Genomic DNA, 24,239 nt, shown 5'->3' on the forward strand with positions numbered 1-24,239 from the left:
ATTTATTAACTGTTCAAAGTGTGGAATACTGCTTAAATCTTCATTAATAAAACTGAAGAAAATTGTGCTTAGTATATATTCACCAAATTTGGCAAGCTTTTAGCAAACATTACAAGTCTGTTGTACCCAAAATATTAGATTTAAAAAAATATATTTTACTAAAGATTTGTCTGTGAATGTACAAAAAATTTACTAAATCAGTATGAATGAAAAATGTTTTCCATGCTAAGAATAAAAATGTTCTTTTCATCTTATGGTTTCATATTTTATTTGCATAACCTCTAGGACCACCTAAATTATGAAGTTTTTATTCAGTAAAATTTTATACATTAGCTCTTATTTTCTATAGCCTACCACTAACTGTAACAAATTCATTAATATACAGTAAAATGAGAAACTGAAAAATATGAAATAATATTAAATCTACTTTTTTTTTCTAGAATGATTGCAGATTGTAGCTGATAATTACAAGTATTTAAGAACTTTAGGCCTCTTAACCTTTAAAAACTGCTTTCATTTAATTTTCTTGTTTTACTGTTTTTTTGAACCATGTCTAACTTAGCATAATAAAGCAGTAGATCACCTGGCAAGAGCTTAGGGTAAACAAAGTATTAGATTACATCATGTGACATAAAACTGCCTGTTCATGAAAGAGTGATCACGAGAAATGTTTTTACTCTATTTTTACATTTTCCTATTTATAAAATCTAATTGGTTTTAATTTCTGAATTTTAGTTCTTCTGTTAAAAATACATAATAATAATAAATACAAGAATATACCTAAAAAACAAGAAATTGACCATGTACCTTAGCTGTAGGCCTATTTGTACTCAAAAACATACTTTGTCAAATGATACATTATGTTCGCCAATCATCAATTAAAGGTTTTTACTTATACTTCTTAATAGTATAAATATATAGTGTGTTGTTGTTGCTGTTTGGCTTTGGATTCTTCTACAGTAGGTGTCTGTGGCTTGTTGGTGATAAATTCAAAAATAAATGAACAGCACTCATTCCACTTGTTTTCAAAATAATATATATATATATTCAGAACTAGTTAAATGTATGCACAACAAATTATTTACACTATAGAGATCATAGGCATATCACAAACACTATATAGTTTTCTTCTTGTCAAAAGTCTACTTAGGCATATTCAGTTAATTTAGAATTTCAGTTGACAAGCTGAACTATCTTTCTCTATTACTATCACCAAACTATCCGAGTTTAGTTCACTTACTTTACTGTCGAGTTATCACGGTTGTATCCTATACTTCTAAAATCATCTGTATATTTGTCAAAGTCCACTGTGGCTAGTTCAATTACTTTAGAACTCTCTTTGAGGAAATAAAATATTCTTTTTATTTTTTCAACACTGTTAGTCTCACTCAAATATATCAACCATTAGGCTTTCCATTCCTACAAAGATTCACTTTGCGTTTAACTTTTCTTTGGGCGAATTCCTTCTTGTAACTTTACTTCTCCTCTGCTCTGTCTGTCTGTTTCCTTTTCCCACTCATCTCACACTCTTTATATGTTTATTACTTAATCGTCTCCTCACTATCTCCTCGGCATTAATAAATTTCATGTGACATTCTATAATCTCAACATCAATGAGTACTAAACACAACGTACGACTCTTACTAATTTATGTAACTAAACTTATCATAATATTTACTTATAATTGCTTCTGACTCTCTTGTTATGAACAAAACTAAACAATCATAAAATATTCACTCACAAAATAAATAATATCTAAGCTAAATGGTCTTTTCTATCATGACAACTTTGATAAGGCTAGTTTTTCTTCACACTATGCTGGTTGACCCTAAAATAATTCATGCAGCTTTCATAAAATATATCAGGCACTGAATATCCCAAAACTATTATAATTTACATGGCTTTCTAATTAACCTATAAATTAAAAGAAAAATCCATTACTGCTCAGAGCAATGTCTCTAACCTAAACACACCATACTCCTCTAAAAACCATGGTTTTGTCTGATAAAACAAAATAGATAATCATCCAATCTATGTAATTTAGAATATGTTCTTTCTGTTGGTTATAAGCATGTCCATTAATTATGTCAAGGAGAATTATAGGCATTTCTTAAAAGACAGAGGATATGGGAGGGACATGTCAGTATGGTTTGAACAAATATAGTGATATCTCAGTAAAGCTCGAAGAGGTTGAAATTTTATATCCTGGCAATATCTGTAATATGTGTTCCTAATTCATTGAGCAATCTGAGACTATTATAAGGGAAGAGAAAAAATCTATAAAAAAATAATTTCCTTTTTAATTAATACATTAAAATTTTGATAATAGAAAAATATGAATTATAGCCTACTTTTTGAAGACAATTTTATTAACATATGGTGATAATAAAAAAGTGTAATTGAATTTTGAATGTAGCTCTTTATAAAGATTGTGAAGACATGCATTTTGAACCTCCTGTATCCAAAATATTAAGAGTTTAATGTTTTTTTAAATATGTCTATAAAATACTTTCATTAAAATATTTTCTCATATGAATCCCAAAACACAAAGAAAAGCAAAAAATAAGCTTTTTAACCAGATTTTTCTTGTAGGCATTCATTAAAATGCTCTGAGAATGGTACAGAACAGAGGTTCTCAAACTGTAGTACATGTATCACCGGTGGTACATGGAGCTAATGTCAAAGGTACGACACAACTAATACAAAAATCATAAAATTTGTAATAAGCCCTATCCAAGCTTTTCAGTAAATATACATACTACTCTCCTCACTTATAGACTTAACCTCTACCTGCATAGACTCACCAGTATTTTCTTCCCTTCACATTGACAAAAATTGTACCACACATTCTTCAATCATGTCAGAAAAAATAATTGCATCCTTTGCAATAATGTGTTAAAAATATGAATTTTTGTTACTAGGTTTTATATCTTTTTTTATTTAGGCCTGGGTTTGTAATTTTAAGAAATTAAACAAAAAGTGGTACACAAATCTGAAACATTTGAGAACCACTGGTAGGGAACTATTATCAATATTTTTTGTTTTTTATGTGTGTTTTATGCAAATTCTTTCAAAATTTTAAATTTTCAGCATGACCAATATAAAGCTCATCATAACTAGTACATTAAGCCATATAAATACAGATAGCCGTACTACAAGAAAATGATTGACTGATATTGTTTTGTAAGTAATCTTTTGTACATAAAAGACAATGTTTATGATGAAATCAAAAAATACTTTTTTTATTATGGGTTTTAGGCCTATTTCTTATTCATATTCTATATAAATTTTTAGGCCAATGATAATCATTACAATTTTGTAATTATTCACAATGTTTTTTAAATTTATATAACTCTATTATTGTTCTTATTTTACTTACATTAGATATTAAATGTTAATTATACGTAGTGACAAATGGTAATAACTTACCTTCACCTTGATTGTTTGCATTTTCATATTTTGAATTAGTTTGAGGAACTAATAATTATATATTATAAGTTATCCATAGGGCCTTGTTGAACACAAGTTATTTTTAATCTTTTATTTTTTAATATTGCTAACAATTACACAAATTCTTTTGCACAAATTATAGGAAATATTTCATGTTTTGAAAGGTTACTATAAAAGTCCAAATATGCATGAGAATGTTTTTCTTTCAATTTCTATACTACCATCTTCATGTTTAATCATCATATCTAAAAAGGTAAGTATATATATCTCCTTCATCATAAGCAAATTTTGTCAGCATATAAGCAGTACAGAACTTAGTTTAAAATATTTAAATCTATATTGTTTGACCATATAAGAAAACAAATCATCTAGAATCCTGAACCACTATGATATTATAAAATTTCCAGTTTATAGACCAATATTTTTCAATTACTAAAGTTCACAATTTTGTTTCATTGTAAGATTTTGTTTGTTTTTAGTGCACTGTCCACTGCAGGGACTCACAACCCAAGATTTTAGTGTTTTAAGTCTGTTAAACATATTACTGACTCAGCAGGGAACATTTTTGTTTCAACATATAGCATTACTAAAGTTGCACAGTCAGGAGCTTCTCAGGTCTCCATTTCTGGGTCTTTCTTTTGACCATAAGAACAGTTATTATACATAAAACTATTATTATCTGAGGTCAGGTTCTAAGACAAAGTTAACTGATAATCTAGTATGAAAAAAACCTGAACAATTTTCCAAACAATATTTCAGTAGCTTCATATTTAGGGCGTGTTCTACATTTTGGTATAGGGAAGTTATATCAAGAGAGACAAAACTGTGATCACAATTTACAATCCTAGGAAATTTTTTTAAAAATCAAGACCATCCCTTACATAGCTCTACTTTAGTAATAGTGTTTTAAAATTGCATATATTAAATCACTTAAATGATGACAAGATGTTTGCTAACATTTCCTCTATAATGTAAAACATAGGAACATTTGCAAAAAAAGGGAAGGAAGGAGTATTGTTGAAAGGAGAATATACAGCAATGAAAATATGAAGAAAAAAAAAACAATTATCAAAAACTTAAACTAGACCAATCATATTGCATCAAAATACAATCTTGATTCCATCCAAAAGAGGTAGTACAATTATTTAATGAAAAAAACAATAAGACTTTTACATTTAACACACAAGTAATATTAGACAATAGAACACCATTCAAACATGAAGCTCGGGAAACTCAGGACTTTACTTACACATAGTAAGTAAAAATTTTACAAAAGTAAAAATTAATAGTGCTGGACAATTAGTAGAAGTCAATAACTGATTAATTGTCAGGTTCATTAATAAATTACACTGAACTAATAGATTATTCTCACATGAGACTTGAATAGTTGGAGTAATGGAAAATATAACAATCAGAAACACTAATTTTGATTACACGACTATTTTAATGACATTAGTCAATTTTATAGTAATTTCAATTAATTGATTATCGTATGTAATAATTGCTCACAGATAATCAACTATATCAATTAATTGAGTTAATCATCCAGATCTAAAGCATCCTGAAAGAAAAATGTGTGATAGGATTAATCCATTTTTATTCATACAATAGAAGTCTCATTACACAAAAAAGGTAAAAATAAACAATATGCAACATTCAGATCAAGATAAGAACCATTACAACACTACTAATGAACATTATGAAAGACATTAAATTGAAGAATATAACATTTTAAAGATCACTGTCAAATAAAATTTTTAAAAAATGAGGCTGAACTTAACCAGACAAACAGAGAGAGACTGAAGCACAACTGGAATTTCCGACAAAAAATTTAATAAGGATTAACACTCATGAAATAAAACTAAGTTTTAAACTTTACCCAGTACTAAACTGAGCAAAAACAAAATTACTCTATTTAAAAAAGGTTTATCATAAATGTACCGTCCAAATACTAAAATTGACGAAATACAGAACACTAAAGTTGTAAAGAACTAAGTGCAGATTACGACTTATTGACTTCTTTGTGGTAACAAAAATGACACTATACTTAAGACTTTAGCATCCTTCATTCCATGAAAGGCAAAGAACCATGAATTAAATGTACTATGTGAAGAAGTTGAACATTAACTTTTTTAGAACTTTGGAGATTATTATTCATGCTAATAGGAGGGAACAGAGAATTAAAAAAAAACAAATTCAAATCCAAAGATTTGATACATATAAAAAGACAGATAAAGACAAAGTAGCTGCATGAGATGAATATCCATCATTTAAATTATAGTAACACCAATGAAATGATACCAAATGCATTGTTTCATAGCATCAAACTACAGTAAAATCTTTAAATAGAAGTGAAGTTGATTTTTGTGTTAAACTTCACCTTTTGTCTTAGTCATTTGTATACAATACAAAAAATTTACTTTGACCTCATCAATGGTTTATGTAAAGATATAAATGGTTAATATCTCCACATTACAAATCTGTATCCCCTTATCTGGTAGACCTATATTATTGTTAGACACAAATGTCAGATCAATGAATTTTTGACAAAAGCATCCAAGACTATGAGTAGGATAGCAGCTTTCTCTCTTTTGATGTTATTTCCATAAATGCAAATATAAATCATACCTTATGTATTGATGCATTAAAATATCCTAATTTAATAAACGGTAGAATATCAGTACACGTCTTTCGGAATCTGTTAACTTGATCTTGAAAAACAATATATTTATATTTATAATGAATGTACTTATCTAAAATAAAAAGTTACAGCAATGCGTAAAAAACTGCACCTGCTTATGCAACCAACTTTTGTAATTGGATTCCTTGAAACAAAAATGTATACTTTGTAAATTGAAAACTAAGTCTATAAGCTAAAAATTTTGCAATTTCACACTGGTTTAGAATTTGAAATGATTGCTTTCTAGAATGACGTAAAAACTTGCACCTGCTTATGCAACCAACTTTTGTAATTGGATTCCTTGAAACAAAAATGTATACTTTGTAAATTGAAAAACTACCTCTATAAGCTAAAAATTTTGCAATTTCACACTGGTTTAGAATTTGAAATGATTGCTTTCTAGAACGATCAAAATATTTTGCTTTAAATATTTAAAAATGAATTCTGAGCTGCTTACACGTTGAAAAGAAATTCACTTGTTATGAAGAAATAATATTCATCTTTCTTAAATATTATGGTAATAGAACATGAAAATGGTACTACAGAAGCTGAGAGATATAATAAAAATATGGATTTTCAGGCATATCTGGATTTTTTATAACTATCTCACACATACAATTTGAAATATTCCTTACAATTTGGCCAAAAGAATGCTTAATTGTTAGTGACAATAAAAAATAAAACTTACAATAAAAATAATTATTTATTACAGAGAAATTATAGAAGCCTCATTGAATACGCACTTCTATAAGTTAATTTGAAATCTAATGAAAAGAAGAATGATCAAGACAAGTGTAAGTTATTACCACTTGTCACCATGTATAATTTTTTTGCATTTAAGAAGTAAGAACATTAATACAGAAATATAAAACTTCAGAAAAAAACATTGTGATTAATTACAAAACTATGAATGCTTATAGTCAGCTTAAAATTTAAACAGGATATTATCTTTTACAAGTAAGCTTGAAGTTATGACAAGAAAAGGTTTTTTTAAATGTAATAATAGTCATTTAAGTACTAAAGATTATTTATAAAAATATAACAAATTACCATTATAAAGTATAACCAGGGATCACGCTTAACATTTTTAGGGAGCCACCTAGGCTCCCAAAACATGCATTTTTAGGGGCCAATCCTATAGCTCAATGTAAGATGTACTACCCAGTGGAGGGGTATTAGAAAAATCACCGAATTAACCCATTCACTGCAGTTGAGACGTACATTTCCCAGTGCTTTAGAAAATATACGTCTCAGCCTCAGTGAAAGGGTTAAGTAGCGGATATTACGTAAATTGAAAAGAAACTAAAGATATCAACACATCTCATCTTATTTTGTTGTGAACTCGTATTTCATGAAAACAAACTATTTAATTTATTTCAGACAACTTAAATGATTTTTATTTCATATATATTATTTAATTTCTGTCTAAAGCATGGTACAACAGTAACCTTTGGTGTCCTTTAATGATCAAAATAAATAAAACGGAAAGTCATGCATCACTGCCAATGTAATCTATTATTTTGTTTCTTTTTAAAGTAGTGTCGTTTAACAATCAAAATAAATAATGAAAGAATTTCTTTTTCGGATCACCTACATCTTTAGATATTGACAAATTGTTGTTGCAAAAGAACTTTGTACTTATGAATAAGAGTCTACTCATGACAGACCAGTGTTGCCAAAAGATATTCAGTCAAAGTCGTGGAGAACACAGCATAAAAGTCGCCCAAAAATTAAAATTTTCTTAAATGAAGAGAACCAAATCTTGATGACCGAAAAATAATGTAACAGAAAAAAAGGCAAGGGGACTGTACATATGAAAAGTAAAAAGAGGAAAGTAGTTACAGGGGAGAGGGTTAATAACCGGTTACACCATTACGAAGACGGTGGCATAATATTCTGTAAGGTATGTCGAGAAGAGAATGTGATTCTAAACTCTATTAGTGGACCATCAGCATGAAGTGCCCATCATTGTTCCATGTTTTTCATACCAAATTGAAAATCTGTTGCCATAAAAATTAATACGCCATTCTCTAATAGACCACTAATAGTTTTCAGCATACCACTTCATGACTGGCCAATCATAGGTGGGTATCTAGCCCTATACATTGGGTAATCATTTAATGTAACTCGATTCGGGCCATAGCACATAATTTAATGGATTGTACATTATTTTGGAGCTTTTAATTTTATTAATGAAAACATGTCTCTTGAAACATAAGCCAATATATACACATTGTATCAGAAATGGTCAAAAATGCCTGAAAAACATCAGAATTTCTCATCATCTAAAGACCAATACTCTTACTGGAAATAACAGATCTAATCTTTGGATTCTACAGCCATTTTTTTTTCTGTCGTGCAATTTATGTTTTTATTAACTGCTTACGTAATGGAAGTGTGAAATTTTTACACACAAAACAACTGGCAAACATACTAATTCAATTATTGCTAGGCCATATCAAGTGAGACTACACTCCAAGTTTTAAACATGGAACTCCTACTCTGCATAAAGCACTTCTAATGCATTCTAGCACACTGTCCATAGGGCAGTAACATTTGTTTCCACAGGCGTATTTCCTCTTTCATTCACAGTTATTATTAAGAATGTTTCCCAAGTGCTCAGTGCAGAGTGTGCTAACATTTTTATGTGTCAAGTTCACAAGCCACAGAGTTCTGAACCACTTAGCCTTTAAACAAGGAGCATCACAGCCATAAAAAACCAAACAAAATCTATAAATACACCTCTCATGTAATCAATGCCACAACCCATGCCATCAAAGAAATAATCCCTAGTAATGTAACAATTCCTGACCTACAATCCTGGAAACTTACTCCTGAAATTCACAAATCAATAATTACCCACAGATGACTCAAACACAACTTCATACAAACCCGTGACATCACACTTAAACCACTCATTAATTCCATGAATATAATCTTTTTAAGAAACTTATATTACAACAACAACATAATAACTAGAAAAACGTCTGTCTATCAGTAGATAAATCCAAATCTTTCAAATTCTGGCAGAAATTTAAATCTATCACAAACAACAAATCAAACAACTCCATAAATAAAATTCAATATAATAATAACACTGCCACTACTGATAACTTTATGCCGAATATTTTGAAAGTACTTTTGTAACCCCAAATCTCACCTTGTTGGACACACAACATTTCAACAATGTAAATCAACACATTTCTTATAGTCAAAATATTTTTTCTACACCAAACTTCCAGTTTCTATATCACAAATTTCTGGTTCTATAACTTTAGCAGAAATCAAAACTAACCTTAGGAAAATAAAATGCAAAGTCCCAGGAGAGGATGGAATAAATTTAATCCTAAAAAACCTATTAAATGAAATTATAACCCACTTAGTAACAATTTATAATTTATTGTTACTATCAGGATATTACCCATCTGTTTGGAAATCAGCTATAACTAAGGTAATCCACCAAAAAAATAATAAATAATTTGGCAGCTACAGACCCATTAGCTTGCTAAACACCCTTGGAAAGTTGATGGAGAAATTAATCATGAACTAGTTAAGCACTTATGTAGAAACCAACAATGTTATTAACAACATACAGAATTCAGGCAGAAAATGTAGACAAACCACTTACCACCTTGTTAGACTTACTGAAACCATCTACTATGGTTTCAATGGAAAGCATACAACCAGAGCTACCTTTTTAGATGTCCAAAAAACTGGATATCCAGCTTTCTTACTGAGAGAACAGCTAAAGTTAAGAACAACAATGCGACCTTCAGGCCCTTCATGTTCAAAGCTGGTGTCCCACAAAGGTCAGTGTTATGCCCAACATACAACCTCTTTGTCAATGAAATCCAGTTCCCTTCCATAAACCATAAACTTGCACCTCAATATGCATATGATATTGCTATCTGGTTTCTTCTAGCAACCTGTGTACCGTGACATTTAGGGTTCAAATATCATTCAATGTAGTGTCAGATTGGTGCAACAAATGGTGTGTAACTCTCGACCATCCAAATTCCAAGCTATAATCTTTTTTTAGGAAAATATATAAAAGTAGGTAAAAGCTCATAATTTCCAGTCAACCCTTAACAACTCAGGCACTGATCGGGTAGAATATTCAGTGCCTAATTAGTGAAAGAGGGTTTTCTCAGGGTACTCCCATTTTCCCCTACATCAAAATTATTTTCATTGGATCTATAGATCCCCAACCTGAGAAGGACCGCTTCCCTTCATATTCTTCATTCAAAATTTAAATTACATTTTTTATGTATTAATTCCACCAAAGCTATTAAATCTTTCTGCCATCAATTTTAATAAATTGAAACCCATTTAAACGTTACTATCTTTGCTAGTTTTCTATGTATTCATCCCCTATCAAGAAATAATTAATCAATCACTTCAGACCATAATTATCACTCTTATTTATACAACTTGTGTCAACTTTGAACTGGATGGTACTTAGTACAGTCTTGGTTCCTTCAATCTTCATACCTGTTTCGTCTTTGTCAACAGCTACCTTTTATATTGAAGCCTTCATATACAGCAAGCAACCTTCTTCAGTTTCAGTATCAGCCTCTCTTTCAACAAACTTTTTGTTTCCTGGCTCCTCACTGTCTCAGTTTTTCTCTGACATTTATTATGAGGTATCAACTCCCCTTGTTTACCTTATCCACCAACCATGCTTGTGAATCAGTCTCTTGTGTTTCAACAACATTAAGCTCCACATTATTTCATCAAAGCACTCACAAATCTTAAAATTTAATTTCTTTACAGCCTTTGCAAAAAGGGCGAAGAGATATTACAGTTTTTGACTGCCTCTGGTTACCTTTTAGGCCCTTCTGGACCTGAAAGTTTTCAAACTAAAATACCCACTAAGGAATTTTGCTTTTCTCTTTTTGCTCTGGACCCCCAAACTGCAATGTCCTGATAGATCGGGGAGCAGCTTTGTTCGTAGCTTCGTTGCTCACTAGCATAGGTCCTTTGGGATAGAGCAATCAAGTGGTGGTACCTTAGCTGCAACAAACTTGGCATAGGCTATGAATCATCTTGAACACACATTTCTTGATCTGTATACACAAAACATACATGTACACACTGCTTGTTAGTCATGATAGACTATAAATGACATATAAATTATACACCAGTGCAGCTAGCACATATGTATTTGAGCTAAACATTCATTGCAAGGGAATTCATAGTGACGACGTCTGTAGATTGTACATGACTGATGAGTGTTCATAAATTTAGAAAGGTCCATTCATGGTTTGTCGATAAGTTCTGCTCAGTTAAGAAATGTTTAGTTCAATTTATGTGGAGTCAAACTCTTAATGGCTCTTTTGATTTTAAGGGGGTAGATAGGCTACCTAGTACATACTATTTAGAGGAGGCCATTGGTTCCCAGGCCCCCACTAATTTAGAGCCCTGAAAACAGTTTGATCAGTTTCCATATCAATCAATAATACTTTTGTAATTTGACTAATTGTAGTTGCATGTTTCAATGCACTAGTTGTTAAGTTTTATATTGGTCCAACCCAAAATTATTGATTGAATGAATTTACATAAAATACATACAAAAACATTGAGAACAGTTTTATACCATTCTAAAAAAAATTATAATGAATGTTCACAACAAAAAATGTGGTTAATTAAATAAGCCTCTGTTTTATTATTTTCCTCAGTATTAAAAGGAGAATAATATAAAACTTATGAAAATATTTTATAGATAAACTTAGAAATATATTAAACTATTAAGTTTTAGTTGTAAAATTCTTGTATATTTATATTATAGAAACAACTGATTGCAGAGAAGTTTAATCTTTGAAAGCATTCTCCCACTAAACTATTGTGAAACATCATCAATCCTATGTCTGTATTTCATATACATAATTTTCCTATCTATATAGCTTCTTTTTTTATATGAAAGAAAAAGTTTAAAGCATTGAATGACTTTTATACCTCTATCATTTTTTCTCTATTCTTGACCGGATTCATTGGTGGCTCTGTAAGAAGAACTTTACATTCTCGAGGATTTAAGTTCATCTTCTGAGGACCAAAAGTGTAGTCCCAGACATGGCACATGTCATCCCAGTTTCTGACTATTCCATTCTCCATAGGATATTCCACTTCCAACATGGAACGTAGCTTGCTTGCTTCATCTCCAACCATCAGGTCCTGAAGATTATAACAATGTGTAATATCACTACATGCAACATGGATATAAAATTAAAAAAAAGAAAAAAAAGTAAAAAGACCTAGTGAAAACCACATACTACAACAAAGAAACATGAAAAAATAGTTTCAATGAAAAGTATCAGATTTCAGAAAATAACAAAACTATAATGTTGCAAATCTATCTTAATTTTAAACCTTTAGTGGACTAACTAGAAGGATTGTTAAAGTAAGACTTGAAGTTTCACCACAAAAATGCTTAACAAATCATTGTCACTAGACTTTATTTTATAAATTCAGCATGGTAACTGATGACGGTACAGTGAAATACACAGAAACATGGGCTGAATGAGTTCCAATAACAACATACAGTACCATAGTTCTACAGAATGAATTCATGCAATTGTGAATATACGATGCAAAGTACTATATGCACTGGCAAGTCCAAACCCATGCAGTAGACAGTTCCAATATTCCAGTTATATAACAAGATTTGGTAAAACAAAAAGCATGCAATAAAAGTACTTACATGGTGAGTGTCACTTAAAATTTCCTGAATGCATTAAAAAAGAAAATATATGTAATCTTAATTGTTTTAAATTCTAATTAACACAACATGAGCTGTCAACTGCTGTATAAGCTGATTCTTATGTTTAAACAAGCACATCAACATCCAGTTCATTACAGTCTTGTATCCTTTTGTTCAGGCAGTTGCTAATTATTCAGTCCTTCTACAATCTTTGATACATTATTTGCAACATCTAGAAACCATTAAACGTGTAGATACAGAATTGTTTACTATGCAAAAGAATATTTTATATTTGGAAAAAACATTACTGGGGATCTTCAAAATAAAGGTAACCCATGTATGTTTATACAAAAAAAATATAGGATGCCATATACAGGTTATTATACCAAATTTCAATCTGATGAATGCAATCAATTTATTGCCTTAAATATACATGTAAATTACAGTATTTTCAAAAACTTCCATGTTTTTACTTCTTTAGAAAAATTCTAACTTCAAAGGATGGTATGCCACCTACATAACTTCTAAAATTAACACACATTAAACTTAACATTTGTGCATGCCTTAATATCCATTGTAGTTGTTTTCTAGTTCATTCATAATTAAGTTTTTCAATACAGTATGGCACATGTTAAAACTTGAATTATTAAAACCACAACTTCTGGGTTTCTTAAGTGTGCATTTTGCAAAATTGTGGTATTTGAAATAGTTTAAAAATCAATATCTTACAGTTTTAAAGTCTAAATATTAATGCATATACATGAATAACAGTGTACAAAAATCTCAAACTATTGGCATGCTTTCTAATAAGTTCAGTAAAAAACCTATACATGACACAAATTTGTCCAATCAGGTACGGTCTTTTCCAACAGGTCGTGTTTTGAAAATGAATGAGGAGACCAAAAACTCAACATGATATACCAAATAAAGTCAAACATGTGTATGATACACACAAAAAAAATCTTAACCTTGAATTTCCTACAGGAACAGCTCACAGTCAGGTTGTATGTTAAATTAAATAGTCATTGCCATTTATTTAGCTAAAGGCCTCAAACTTTTATCAAAAGTCACACTCTCATACTTCTCTCTCTCTCTCTCCACAACATGTAAATTCTATACATGTTTCTGTACCATCAGTCCATACCTTTATACTTCTCAAAATTGAAACATACTATGTATTCTACTATTCAATAAGTCTGTCTAAGCCTTCTAAATGAAAATATTCTTCAGTATCAACTATACTTAACAACATAGTATCAGCTACAAATATGACAACTGATGTTGTTTAAATATCACATATTACATATCATTATCAAAGAAAGGCTACAACACATATTCAGAAAAACCTGACTATCAAAATTTAACTAATCCAAAAACTTTTTATTCATTAGTACTCTCTGCTTTCTACTAAACTTATCAAACAAGCTTTGGTATGATATTTTATTGCTGTTATAAGAATCTTCAAAACCACTAAGAACTATTTATGCATTGCCATATATAAAACTTTATAAAGTAGAGATAAAAAATGTCCACATGGATGCTCTCATCTAAAAATAAATTTTTGTGAAAGGACTTCAACAAGTCAGTAAGACAAGAAAAATCCTTCTTAATATAATACCAAATACTTTAATAAAACTTCTGAATTCCAGTCTGATCCTCTAAGCAACCTTTCACAAAAGCTCAATACTTTGCCAACAACAAAATTCAAATCGATAAGCCTGTAATTTCTTTGTTCTTTCCTTAAACATTACTTCTTTGGTAGCCAGCAAGCATAATAGTAAACTTTAACTAAACAAAAATATCTCAAATAATTAAAATCTTTGGAAGATCTATGTAAAGGCACCAATGAGTTTTATATTATGTTTCTATGAATATTTTGGGTTAAGTATCATTACAATTAATTGTTTATTCACTAAAACACTCTCCAATCACTTAATTTAAGATTTACTCTAATGGTACAGGATCACTTCAATTTCAATATATTAAAGATTTCTGCCATAAGCTCTTCCTTCATAACCATTAACATTGTTCAGAGACAATTTTTTTTCTTAACAATTGCTGTTCAGACGTAAAAAACATATATTTCCCATGTTAAACTTTCTCCCTTTCAACTCAATGTGAACAATTCTTTTCTAACTGGGTTTTACTTACATCTGTAGAACTCGTAATCATACTCTACGTGATAATTATTTACAAAGCTTTGCATACTTTACTTATCAGTATCTTTCATTGAATCACTTGATTCTAGTAAGTATAAAAACACTTTTAAGTTTACTATTAAAACTAGTAAAACTTTTCCAAGCTTTAACCTTTAGCTCTTTTAAGTTGTTCACTCAATTCTATTTCCCAACAAATTCTGTAAATATAATTTTAGAAAGTTTGGAACTCTCAAGTTATTAACTCTACATCTAGTTGATAGAATAATACAATATTACCTTAACTTCAATGTCTCCAATCTTGTTGGCTGCCCGCAGGATAGGTCTGCCCACCAAGGATGGAAAGGTAAATGCAGGAAAGTTGGATCCTGCATAGCCACATTTTACAAACTAGAAGAAAAAAAAAATTAAATTTTTTATTATTGTAACTATTTATTTTTTAAACTTAATCTTTAAAATAGTGTCTATATTGTATAAATACATGTAGCACTTTAATATAATTTTATTGACATCACATTTTTTGTTACCAGGGTTGTTATATATATACACACACACATATGTATGTATGTACTGCTTTCTCACTCACATAGCAGAGTAAAAACATCCTTGCCACTTTAGAAGCAGACATGGTGGAAGCCAAGTTCAATGGGCAAAACAAAAAATAGTTAACCATTAATTTTTACTAAGGCCATTACACATTTAGAAAGGTCAAGAAATTTCTGAACCAATACAATCAGGTTTTAACAAAATTGCTTCAGCACTGCAAAAAATTTATATTTTACAACTAAGTTACTCTAAGGTAATCTCACTTGTTACAAAAGGGTTTCAATGTCTGATAATTACTACAGGCTAAATAACAACATTAAGCCTAATTGTTGTCTCCTTGTGTAGTTTTGATGACCTTAACCTTCTTTTAATACACAAAGTCTCCTAAAAGGCCAGACCACATAAGGAAACAACATTTCACATGATCTGTATCTTTTATGCACTTAAATAAGTGTGTGAAAAATACCAGCTGGTATGCTTGTCAAGTTGAAGAGCTGGCTTGGAAAAATATTCAGATGTGCTTTGACCTACAGAAACAACACGATGAGAAAATCATGTGAAAGGTCCTTCTCTTTCGAAATCAGCCTTTTGGGCACTTTGTACAACTACACTTAATGCATACTTGAAAGTAGAATTCTTTTATCAATCTGTTATTAAACCACTTGAGTGATGTAAGCCAGTGGCCTAATTTTACTCATTTGCTATGTTATTTAGGCAACTTCAAAGAAGTAGCCAATGATTAGTCTGTAGCTCTATCCTGCTACATTTTTAGGCATGGTGGCCTCTGAAATTATACTGGTTCAAGTTGTAAACTATGACTTCCAAAGCTAAATCTTGGAAGACAGTGATTTAAAAATCCTCTCTAGTTTTGCCCCAAATAAAAACGATTGAAACAAATTACGTTAAGATATATGTTAAAAGGTTTAACTAAAACTGTTGGCATATGAATGCTTGACAATTACTAAGATATTGGTAATAACTTACATAAATATCAACATATAAATACCTTAGGTATAATTTGCTTGAAATGCATAATATTGGTAAGTGTTACAAAAGCTACAGTGCTTGTATGCGAAAAATTAAATAATTTTGCTACATGATATAAACAAGGAAACAAATCAAAATGAAGTACAGGGTATGTTAACTTTATTTTTTATCTAAAACAAACTGCTGGCACATAAATGTTTGACAAATTAACCACAGTCTAAATTAGAATGTGAAATATCCTGCAAGAAAATCCTACCTGTCCTACAAGGGACAAGACAAAAGCCATGTGTAAAAATGAAGCACTGCACATCAAGGTCAATGACAAACATTTAAGTCTAAAGTAAGAAGAGCATCCACGTTAGAAGTAGTACCTCCTGCATTGCCAGAGACAAAGGAGTGGAAACTATGACTGAACTAGCCAATGGGAATCAGTGAGAAAAACCAGGCAAGAGGTGCTATGAATTAGAGACAAGAAGTACAAGAGGAGGTTAGGCATAAACAGAGAGGTGGGACCAATCCAGACATAGAGCATCCACTTCTAGATCCACATGGATTGGGACTGGTGACCAAAAGAAAAGTAGCTTGATGCTGAAAGGAATCACAAAAGCATTGATAACTAGAGTCCCAAAGTGATACAAATCCACTATAACAAAAGAGGAGATAAGGATCAGTCTATTGGAAGGATCAGATTCAGGCAAGATGGGGAATACAAGTTAGTGCATCCCAGAGGGATAAGAGACTCAAGAGAGGTTAGTCCTTGAAAGAGAAAGTCACAGACTGGTCAATACTGAATTGGTGAGCTTTACCAGTCAACCAAATGAGACAACTACTGAAGGAAAAGGGAGGTTGCAGCAGAAGAATTTTCTCAAGATGGAGCAAGAAGGAGCCAACCATCCATATGGTAGTGACAATGCAGACTTAGGGAGTGTTTCCTCCATGTGAAGCCCCTCAGGAACCAAAGACATGCAGCATTGTAGCTAACCCTGCCCAGAAATGAAAAATCCTATTGTTATGGATGAGACAAAGGAAGAAATACTGAAAAACATTTGAAACATCAACTTTGGTCATCCACAACATGAGAGACATCAATCATCTCAGATCATGGAAACCTTCCATCTTGAACTGAAGGATGACAAGAAATTGGTTTAAGGGTGAAAGCCTATGATACATGACAGACTGCCAATTCCCCATCTTCTTGGTAATATTGGAAAACCTCAGAAAGAAGGTGTAAAGAGAAAAGTTAACAAAGAGGTTGATCAAGCAAAAGATGAGATTGAGCAGATCTAGGATGAGAGAGAGAGACAGAAAATTTATATCTTTAGAATACAAGTCATTAGTTAGAATAATGAAGGTCTACCCCAGTACTCATGTAATTATTTTTACAAATTTTTTGCTTACTCCTTTTTTAAATTACAGTTGAATAAAATATTTTTCAAAATTACAATATAATATTTAATAAGCAAATCTCTTTGTAGTGGTTCATTTACTTTCTAAAATCTGGGGCAGAAAAAAGGAGTAACTACAAAGAGTTTAAGAGCTACTAGTACTGCAGGATTTTCCATAGGATTTCAGTAAAATTCTGTAATTATTAGAGTGACAAAATTAGTAATGATACTGACACCCCCTACAAAAATTACATTTTGCCTTCATATCACAGTGATATCCTATTAACTTTGGAGCTGTTCAGTATGTATACATGTATGTATGTTGACTTTATGATTCTGTAATGGAGTAAAAAAATGAAGAAATTGTTTTTTGCAGCAATATGGTATACTCTGATAAAACCTCATTTTGAAACTAGTAAAAGTCATCAATTTTCACCACTTTAAAACAAGTGTACATGTGTTCATTATGTAACAATTAGAAGGCCAAGAAGGTATCTCTTAGTCTATCAATCAGGCTGTCTGCTGATTACTGTCCATCTTCAAAAATGCAACAAGTAACAGCTAATGATAATTTACTGACTACCTTACAAACAATCTGCTAGATAATATGATTAAAGTTGTTTCTTTTGATTGCAAGCTGTAAAAGTATGAAGGCTGGACTTATCAGGTGTGACTAATTAACAGCTCACCCACAAATATGCAAATGAATCTGATAGCACTCTCTCATTTCACTGATAGTTGTATGACTGAGGTCTCTGTACAGACAGGAAACCATGTGACATCCATGAGCTAAGCTACTGTTTGCATAGATCAAGCTATTTCATATACCTAACACCTGCTTCAACACATAAATGCATTTGATTTCAGCAGTATCTGAAGTCAATAAGAGCATTAGAACACTAAAATTATAATTTTTTTGTTACTTTTTTCATGCAAATGAGCAAAATCTTCTACGCATAAATATACCTGCATGTGACTTTTGTGCATGATCTCAGAACTTTGTGTGAAATACTCGGGGGTTCAGGTTTATTGAGAACACTGATACTAAGACAATTCTGAGGATGCAAGGGTTATCTTATGGAGATAGGTTAAGATTTCTTATTTTCTCTTGAGAAAAAGAAGGGAAAAGGATGATCTTACTGAAGATTTGAAAGAGATAAGCTAGGTTCCAGATAAGTTTTATTTTTCTAACAGAGTAATTGGCTTATTGAATAAGTAATCACTGGTAGTAGTAGAGACTGGCACTTTACTTGAGTTAATCGATCGGAGAAATTGATAATTTCCTGAAAAATGATGATCATGTTTTGCTTTGTTTTATTTATTTTTTTTTTTCCAGGGTGGGTGTACAAATAGTCCCTTGTTGTCTGAATATGTGACATATAGATAATCCTAATGGGGGAAATAAGACATTAAAAATAGTATAAAATCACATTTCCACTAGTTATCAAATGACATATTTAAGATTTGAAATCTACATTCTGAAAAACAGAGTGTTGGTATCATTTATTTGGAAATAAGTGATAATCTTTTGCAACAGTGCTCAATGGGCTATTATTGTGTTTGGTTCCATCATATTATTAAGTTTTTTAAACTACAAATCCATTAGTAATGTAGTTTAACAAAATCCAGTCAGACAAGCTTGAAATATTCATTTGTTAAATGTTCCCATACATACAAAAAATAAAAATTTAGTTCTAATACAACTGGATGCTTCTTCTAATGCCACTGCCAGTTCAGTTAAAATGTTTTTTTTGGTGTACAAAACTTGAAAATAGCTTTCATATGCAGAAACATCTGTTAGCCAAGTTCTTGCACAGATCTTAAAATATGACATTGATAAACAGAAACATCGGCACATGTAGATATGTAGATCTTGAAAGTCGAGTTGTTCAAAACTTGAAAATAGTGTTGATAACAGGACCAATTCTTATCAGTTACCAACTGGTCCTGTTATCAATGTTATTTTCAAGTTTTGAACTTGACTTTCAAGATCTACATATCTACATGTGCTGATGTTTCCATTTATCAAAGTTATATTTTAAGATCTGTGCAAGAACTGAGCTAACAGATGTTTCCGCACATACTTTATACAATAGCAAATTTTTAGTTCCAATTCCAGACCAGGGAAGCAATAAAATGGGCAAATACACATCATTAGCCAAATAATTGTTCTAGGCTATAAATTATCCTAGCAGCATAGCATTAGTAATAAAACATAATGCTAGATATACTTCCACAGGATCCTTGAAAGTGTTCTGTTTCAAAAGGAAATAAAACCAAAATTAAAAGTAACAAATACTATTATTCTCATGATTCATGGCATGCACACATTTTACTGACATCATGATAGTACAAATTGCAATGTTAAGTGTCCCTTATGTGGTGTCATTTTAGCGTCTACTGACCGACTGACAAATAACACACTACTGTATAATGGTGCGTGTTATTAAAATAGGTGACCCTACCAGACAGCCTTTGGCCCCTTTAGGAGAAACAAATTCAGCATAACTCTGTGAAAAATATACTTTTCTCAGTTCTCACTTCAGTTTTCTGACAAATTTCCATAGTATTAAATTCATGATGTTAGTAAATCATTACTACATACTGCAAATGCAATGCCAGTGTATTGCATTACTACTACCCCTAACTCAAATGCCATCTTTCAAAATTCAAGTTTACAAGTAAATAGATTTCATATTCTATGGGTCCATACAAGTTTTAACAAATTAAAAACTGCTTAAATTTTGAAGACTGAGTAGAAATTTTATAATACTACAAAATTGAGTCTGAGTTTAGTCATTTGATTGAGACTCAGAATGAGAGAAAGATACTCACGCCTGTACCGTTGTCACATACAATAACTTTTCTTCCTTGACTGTCCATGAAAGTTTTTAATGCAGTATCTCGATATGAAGAAGTGAGCTAAAAAATATGTATTAACTTACTGTAAATGACTAAGCTTATGAAATATAAAACAGACTAATCCCATTAACACATTACATTAAACGCCGGAAGGGCGGATAAGCAGCAAGCAGTTACAGACTAACACTACAACAGATCTCAGGACAAGCCACCTAACGACAAATTTCACGTGTCGTTCAATTTTCGACACTTTCTTTCATTGATACTTTTAAAATTATTTTGTTTGTGAATATAATGTGATTAATTCGAGTATAACAATTGAAAATATATAAAATGAGTCTTTAATAATCTCATATTTTTGAAATATAACTAGAGCTTGATTTCTTTGGCTCAAGTCACAATTTTGTTAATTACCCAAGTTGTTTCTGTATATTTTTGACGATTTCTATTTCCCTTTATAAATTAATATTTTTTAATTATCTTGTTTATTATTTTTTTTATGTCCATTTATAGAGAATAAATTTTAAGCTACATATATACATGTGCATTCAGTTGAATGTCAAATCTTTTTCAGCAGTTTACTGCTGCACTGGCTTTTTGTTCACCCAGCCATTATTTGCTGAGCCATGCGGTTTTGTGTCTGAGGTTTCATGTAAACACACGTTTAACAAGGGAAGTATGAAAATCAGTAGAATACATTATTACTCACAAGAGTAAAGAAATCCACTGTGGTAATCGTTTACTGTTAGAAAACCCACTGAAATGGTCGCAAAAAACCACGTAGAGACAAAGTACAACAGCGAACTCGAGAAATAATGAACCCTCATTGTGGAAGATTTCAATTAATTCTCATCAGTAAAACACCAAAATTTTTATCAATGGCGGAAACTGAAAGACTTAGAGAAATTATTCAGGGAGAAAAAACAAAAGCACTTAAATTATTTTTAAAACTACCTAATGACATACTCATTACTGCATTTATTTCCAGGTTTCAGTAAAATATTTGTAGCCATTTTTTCTGTAGCGACTTGTAAAACTATAATCAATAACAAAGAGGTTGGAGACATAGTTATAAATATACACATTGTTTACTCTAAAATATTTAAAGGTTTCTCACTACTACAACGGTACTTAAATGGCTTCAAAGAGCTTATGTTGGTAGCGAACAAGAAGTTTGAAAATTGTAGAGGGGGAAATCTCGACTTTCAAGTAACAAGTTATAAATAGCCTCACAATCTTCGCAGGAATTTGTTTAGTAGTTGTGCATAGATTTTGGCGCACTATACTTAAGCTGTTTTTGCTGTAGGCTTTGGTGCTTAAATGGTTTCCAAGAAAAACTTGGCCAATAGGGATAAAAAAAAGAAGATAAAATCTCTCCTTCTTTTTCAAGAATCAACATAAAAATAGTCCTATGACCTGCAAATAAGTTGTTTTAGTAGGTTTGAATAAGATATTCATAGTTGTTTTTTCTGTAGGCTTGTGAAACAAGAATAATATGAATAATAATAATGTGAGGAACAGGTGGATGAATTCTGAAATTTGTTTACCATCGGAAAAAATCAACGTTTTTGCTATTATCAATATTTTAGTAGCATTAGCTATCGAGATAAAAGGTCTTGAGTACTGTTTATTGAACAAGTCTACATTTTAAGATGGTTTTTGGCCGTATGTTCTATTAGAATTTTTGTGAAATTCCTGGGTGACCCCTATTATGAATAATTATCATGGTTCATGATGATAATAAGAACAAAAAACGTATGATTCATGAAGTCCATTCACCCCCATCCCCACTAAAGTACAAAAAGTATGATTAACTTTCTATCTTTGAACGTCATAATCAATTGCATAATGGTTCCGATGGAACAGTAAGAAAACATAGTTAGTTTCTAAATGATTGATTCTAGTCTAAAGAATTTATAATAGAAATACAGATATTGGACATTATACCAAAAGATGGTGGTGGAGACAAAATTCAATATGATCTGAAAAATTATACCTGAATGTAATTCCAGGTATTGGTTTGCTATGAATTATATTTGATGACATGCTGATAATTGTTTAATTTTTGATATTGTTTCTGAATAATTATGCAAATTACATTTAGTCTGTTTGTATGCAGTTTTAGCATAAACACATAATCTAACAAACAACTAAGTTGCTTTGTTCTAGTTGCCTTTGTTCTTTATAGCAGATAATATATAAGGCAACCTTTGGGATGTCCTTGTTGTAAAGGTCAACAAATGCAATGTCTTTTGCTGGCCACGTGGGTGATGACTGTATGCAACAGCAAACGAAAGCTATGGGAGAATGGTCAGTTATGCACTGATGCTATCATGACACAAAGGAACCCAGGTTAACTTTATCATTTTGGACCCTTGGTTCTATATATTTTTTCTTGATTATCATTGTATTTGGTTTGACAGAGACCTGTACTGAGAGAAAGAGAGCTGCTAATTCCAACACAATGGAGGCAAGTTTCCTCTTGTCTGTGCAAGTATGCACATTGTTTTGTCATGTTATAAATAAAGATTGTTTCACTTAACACCACAGTTGTCCAGTTTGTTTATTTCTCACACAGCTTAAAACTCAGTTGAGTTTTCAAATTCAGATAGCACTAACATTTTCTGTTTGATCATGCTGTTATTAAGCGGACCTATGTAATACCTGAAGGAAATCGGTTTAACCTGACAATATCACAAGTAGATAGGAATGAATAATTTTGGTGTTGTAATGCCAGGATGTATTATTGAATTTTTTGTATGTTAACATGCATAGTGGCCCTTTCTTGATCTCTTACGTTAAATGAGGCTAAAGGAATGCTTTTACTGAAAATAATAGCTTATTCTGGATGTACAAGGAGAGAAATTGCTGCCAGAGAGAGATGGTTGCAAGAGAGAAATGTCGATCTATGAGAATTCTTCTCCTGGACTTTTGCCCATGTTACAAAGGTCTATGACATTGATCAACTTACAACTGCTGACGCCGGGAGCACCCAAATCTTGCTCCTGAAGATTGAGATTGGGGCATGGAAGATGAGAAATATTAAGGTGCCATTGACGTAGATTGGCAGCTGCCATGTGCAAGACCGCCTAAAGAGGTTTCTACAGGACCCACAGAATTTTGCCAGTCAGAGTACTTCAGCTCAAACTCTAGTCCAGACCACTGCCAAATCAGTTGAGAAGAACTGGATGTGTCTATGGTGGATGTCTTCTGCTAGTCAATACTGTCAGAAAAGAGAGTAGGCACTCATGGTTAATTACTGTGAACCTTAGCCTGGCAAACCATTCTGAGTCAAGAAGTATCTCATGACATGGTTTGTGACAACACTTGGGCTTACACAGGACTGTATGGAAGCAATCCATACAGATTATGGAGCGAATTTCAATAGCTAACTCTTCATCAATTGTTTAAAATGTTAGTTGTGGGGAAGACAAGCACTTCATCTTATCACCCACTCCAAGTCTGATTGGTTAGCA

The 24,239-nt window shown here is 31.4% G+C and overlaps 1 protein-coding gene across 2 annotated transcripts in view; it reads right to left on the reverse strand.

The window, feature by feature from the left end:
* Positions 1-20,979, reverse strand: part of LOC106459293 (actin-related protein 2) — a 31,828-nt gene extending 10,849 nt beyond the window's left edge. Inside the window, exons 1-4 of one of the 2 annotated variants that reach the window (XM_022385806.1) lie at positions 20,737-20,934; positions 15,263-15,373; positions 12,828-12,851; positions 12,086-12,301 (exon numbers count right to left, since the gene is read on the reverse strand). In XM_022385806.1, the coding sequence (XP_022241514.1) occupies positions 12,086-12,301; positions 12,828-12,851; positions 15,263-15,373; positions 20,737-20,784 (399 nt within the window). In that variant the 5' untranslated portion in view covers positions 20,785-20,934. Of the gene's footprint in view, positions 1-12,085; positions 12,302-12,827; positions 12,852-15,262; positions 15,374-20,736 lie in introns of both variants that reach the window. The other variant, XM_013918907.2, reaches the window with a different exon arrangement.
* Positions 20,980-24,239: the final 3,260 nt, after the last annotated feature.

The sequence above is a fragment of the Limulus polyphemus genome, unplaced genomic scaffold, assembly GCF_000517525.1.
Source record: "Limulus polyphemus unplaced genomic scaffold, Limulus_polyphemus-2.1.2 Scaffold26, whole genome shotgun sequence".
NCBI lineage: Eukaryota > Metazoa > Arthropoda > Merostomata > Xiphosura > Limulidae > Limulus > Limulus polyphemus.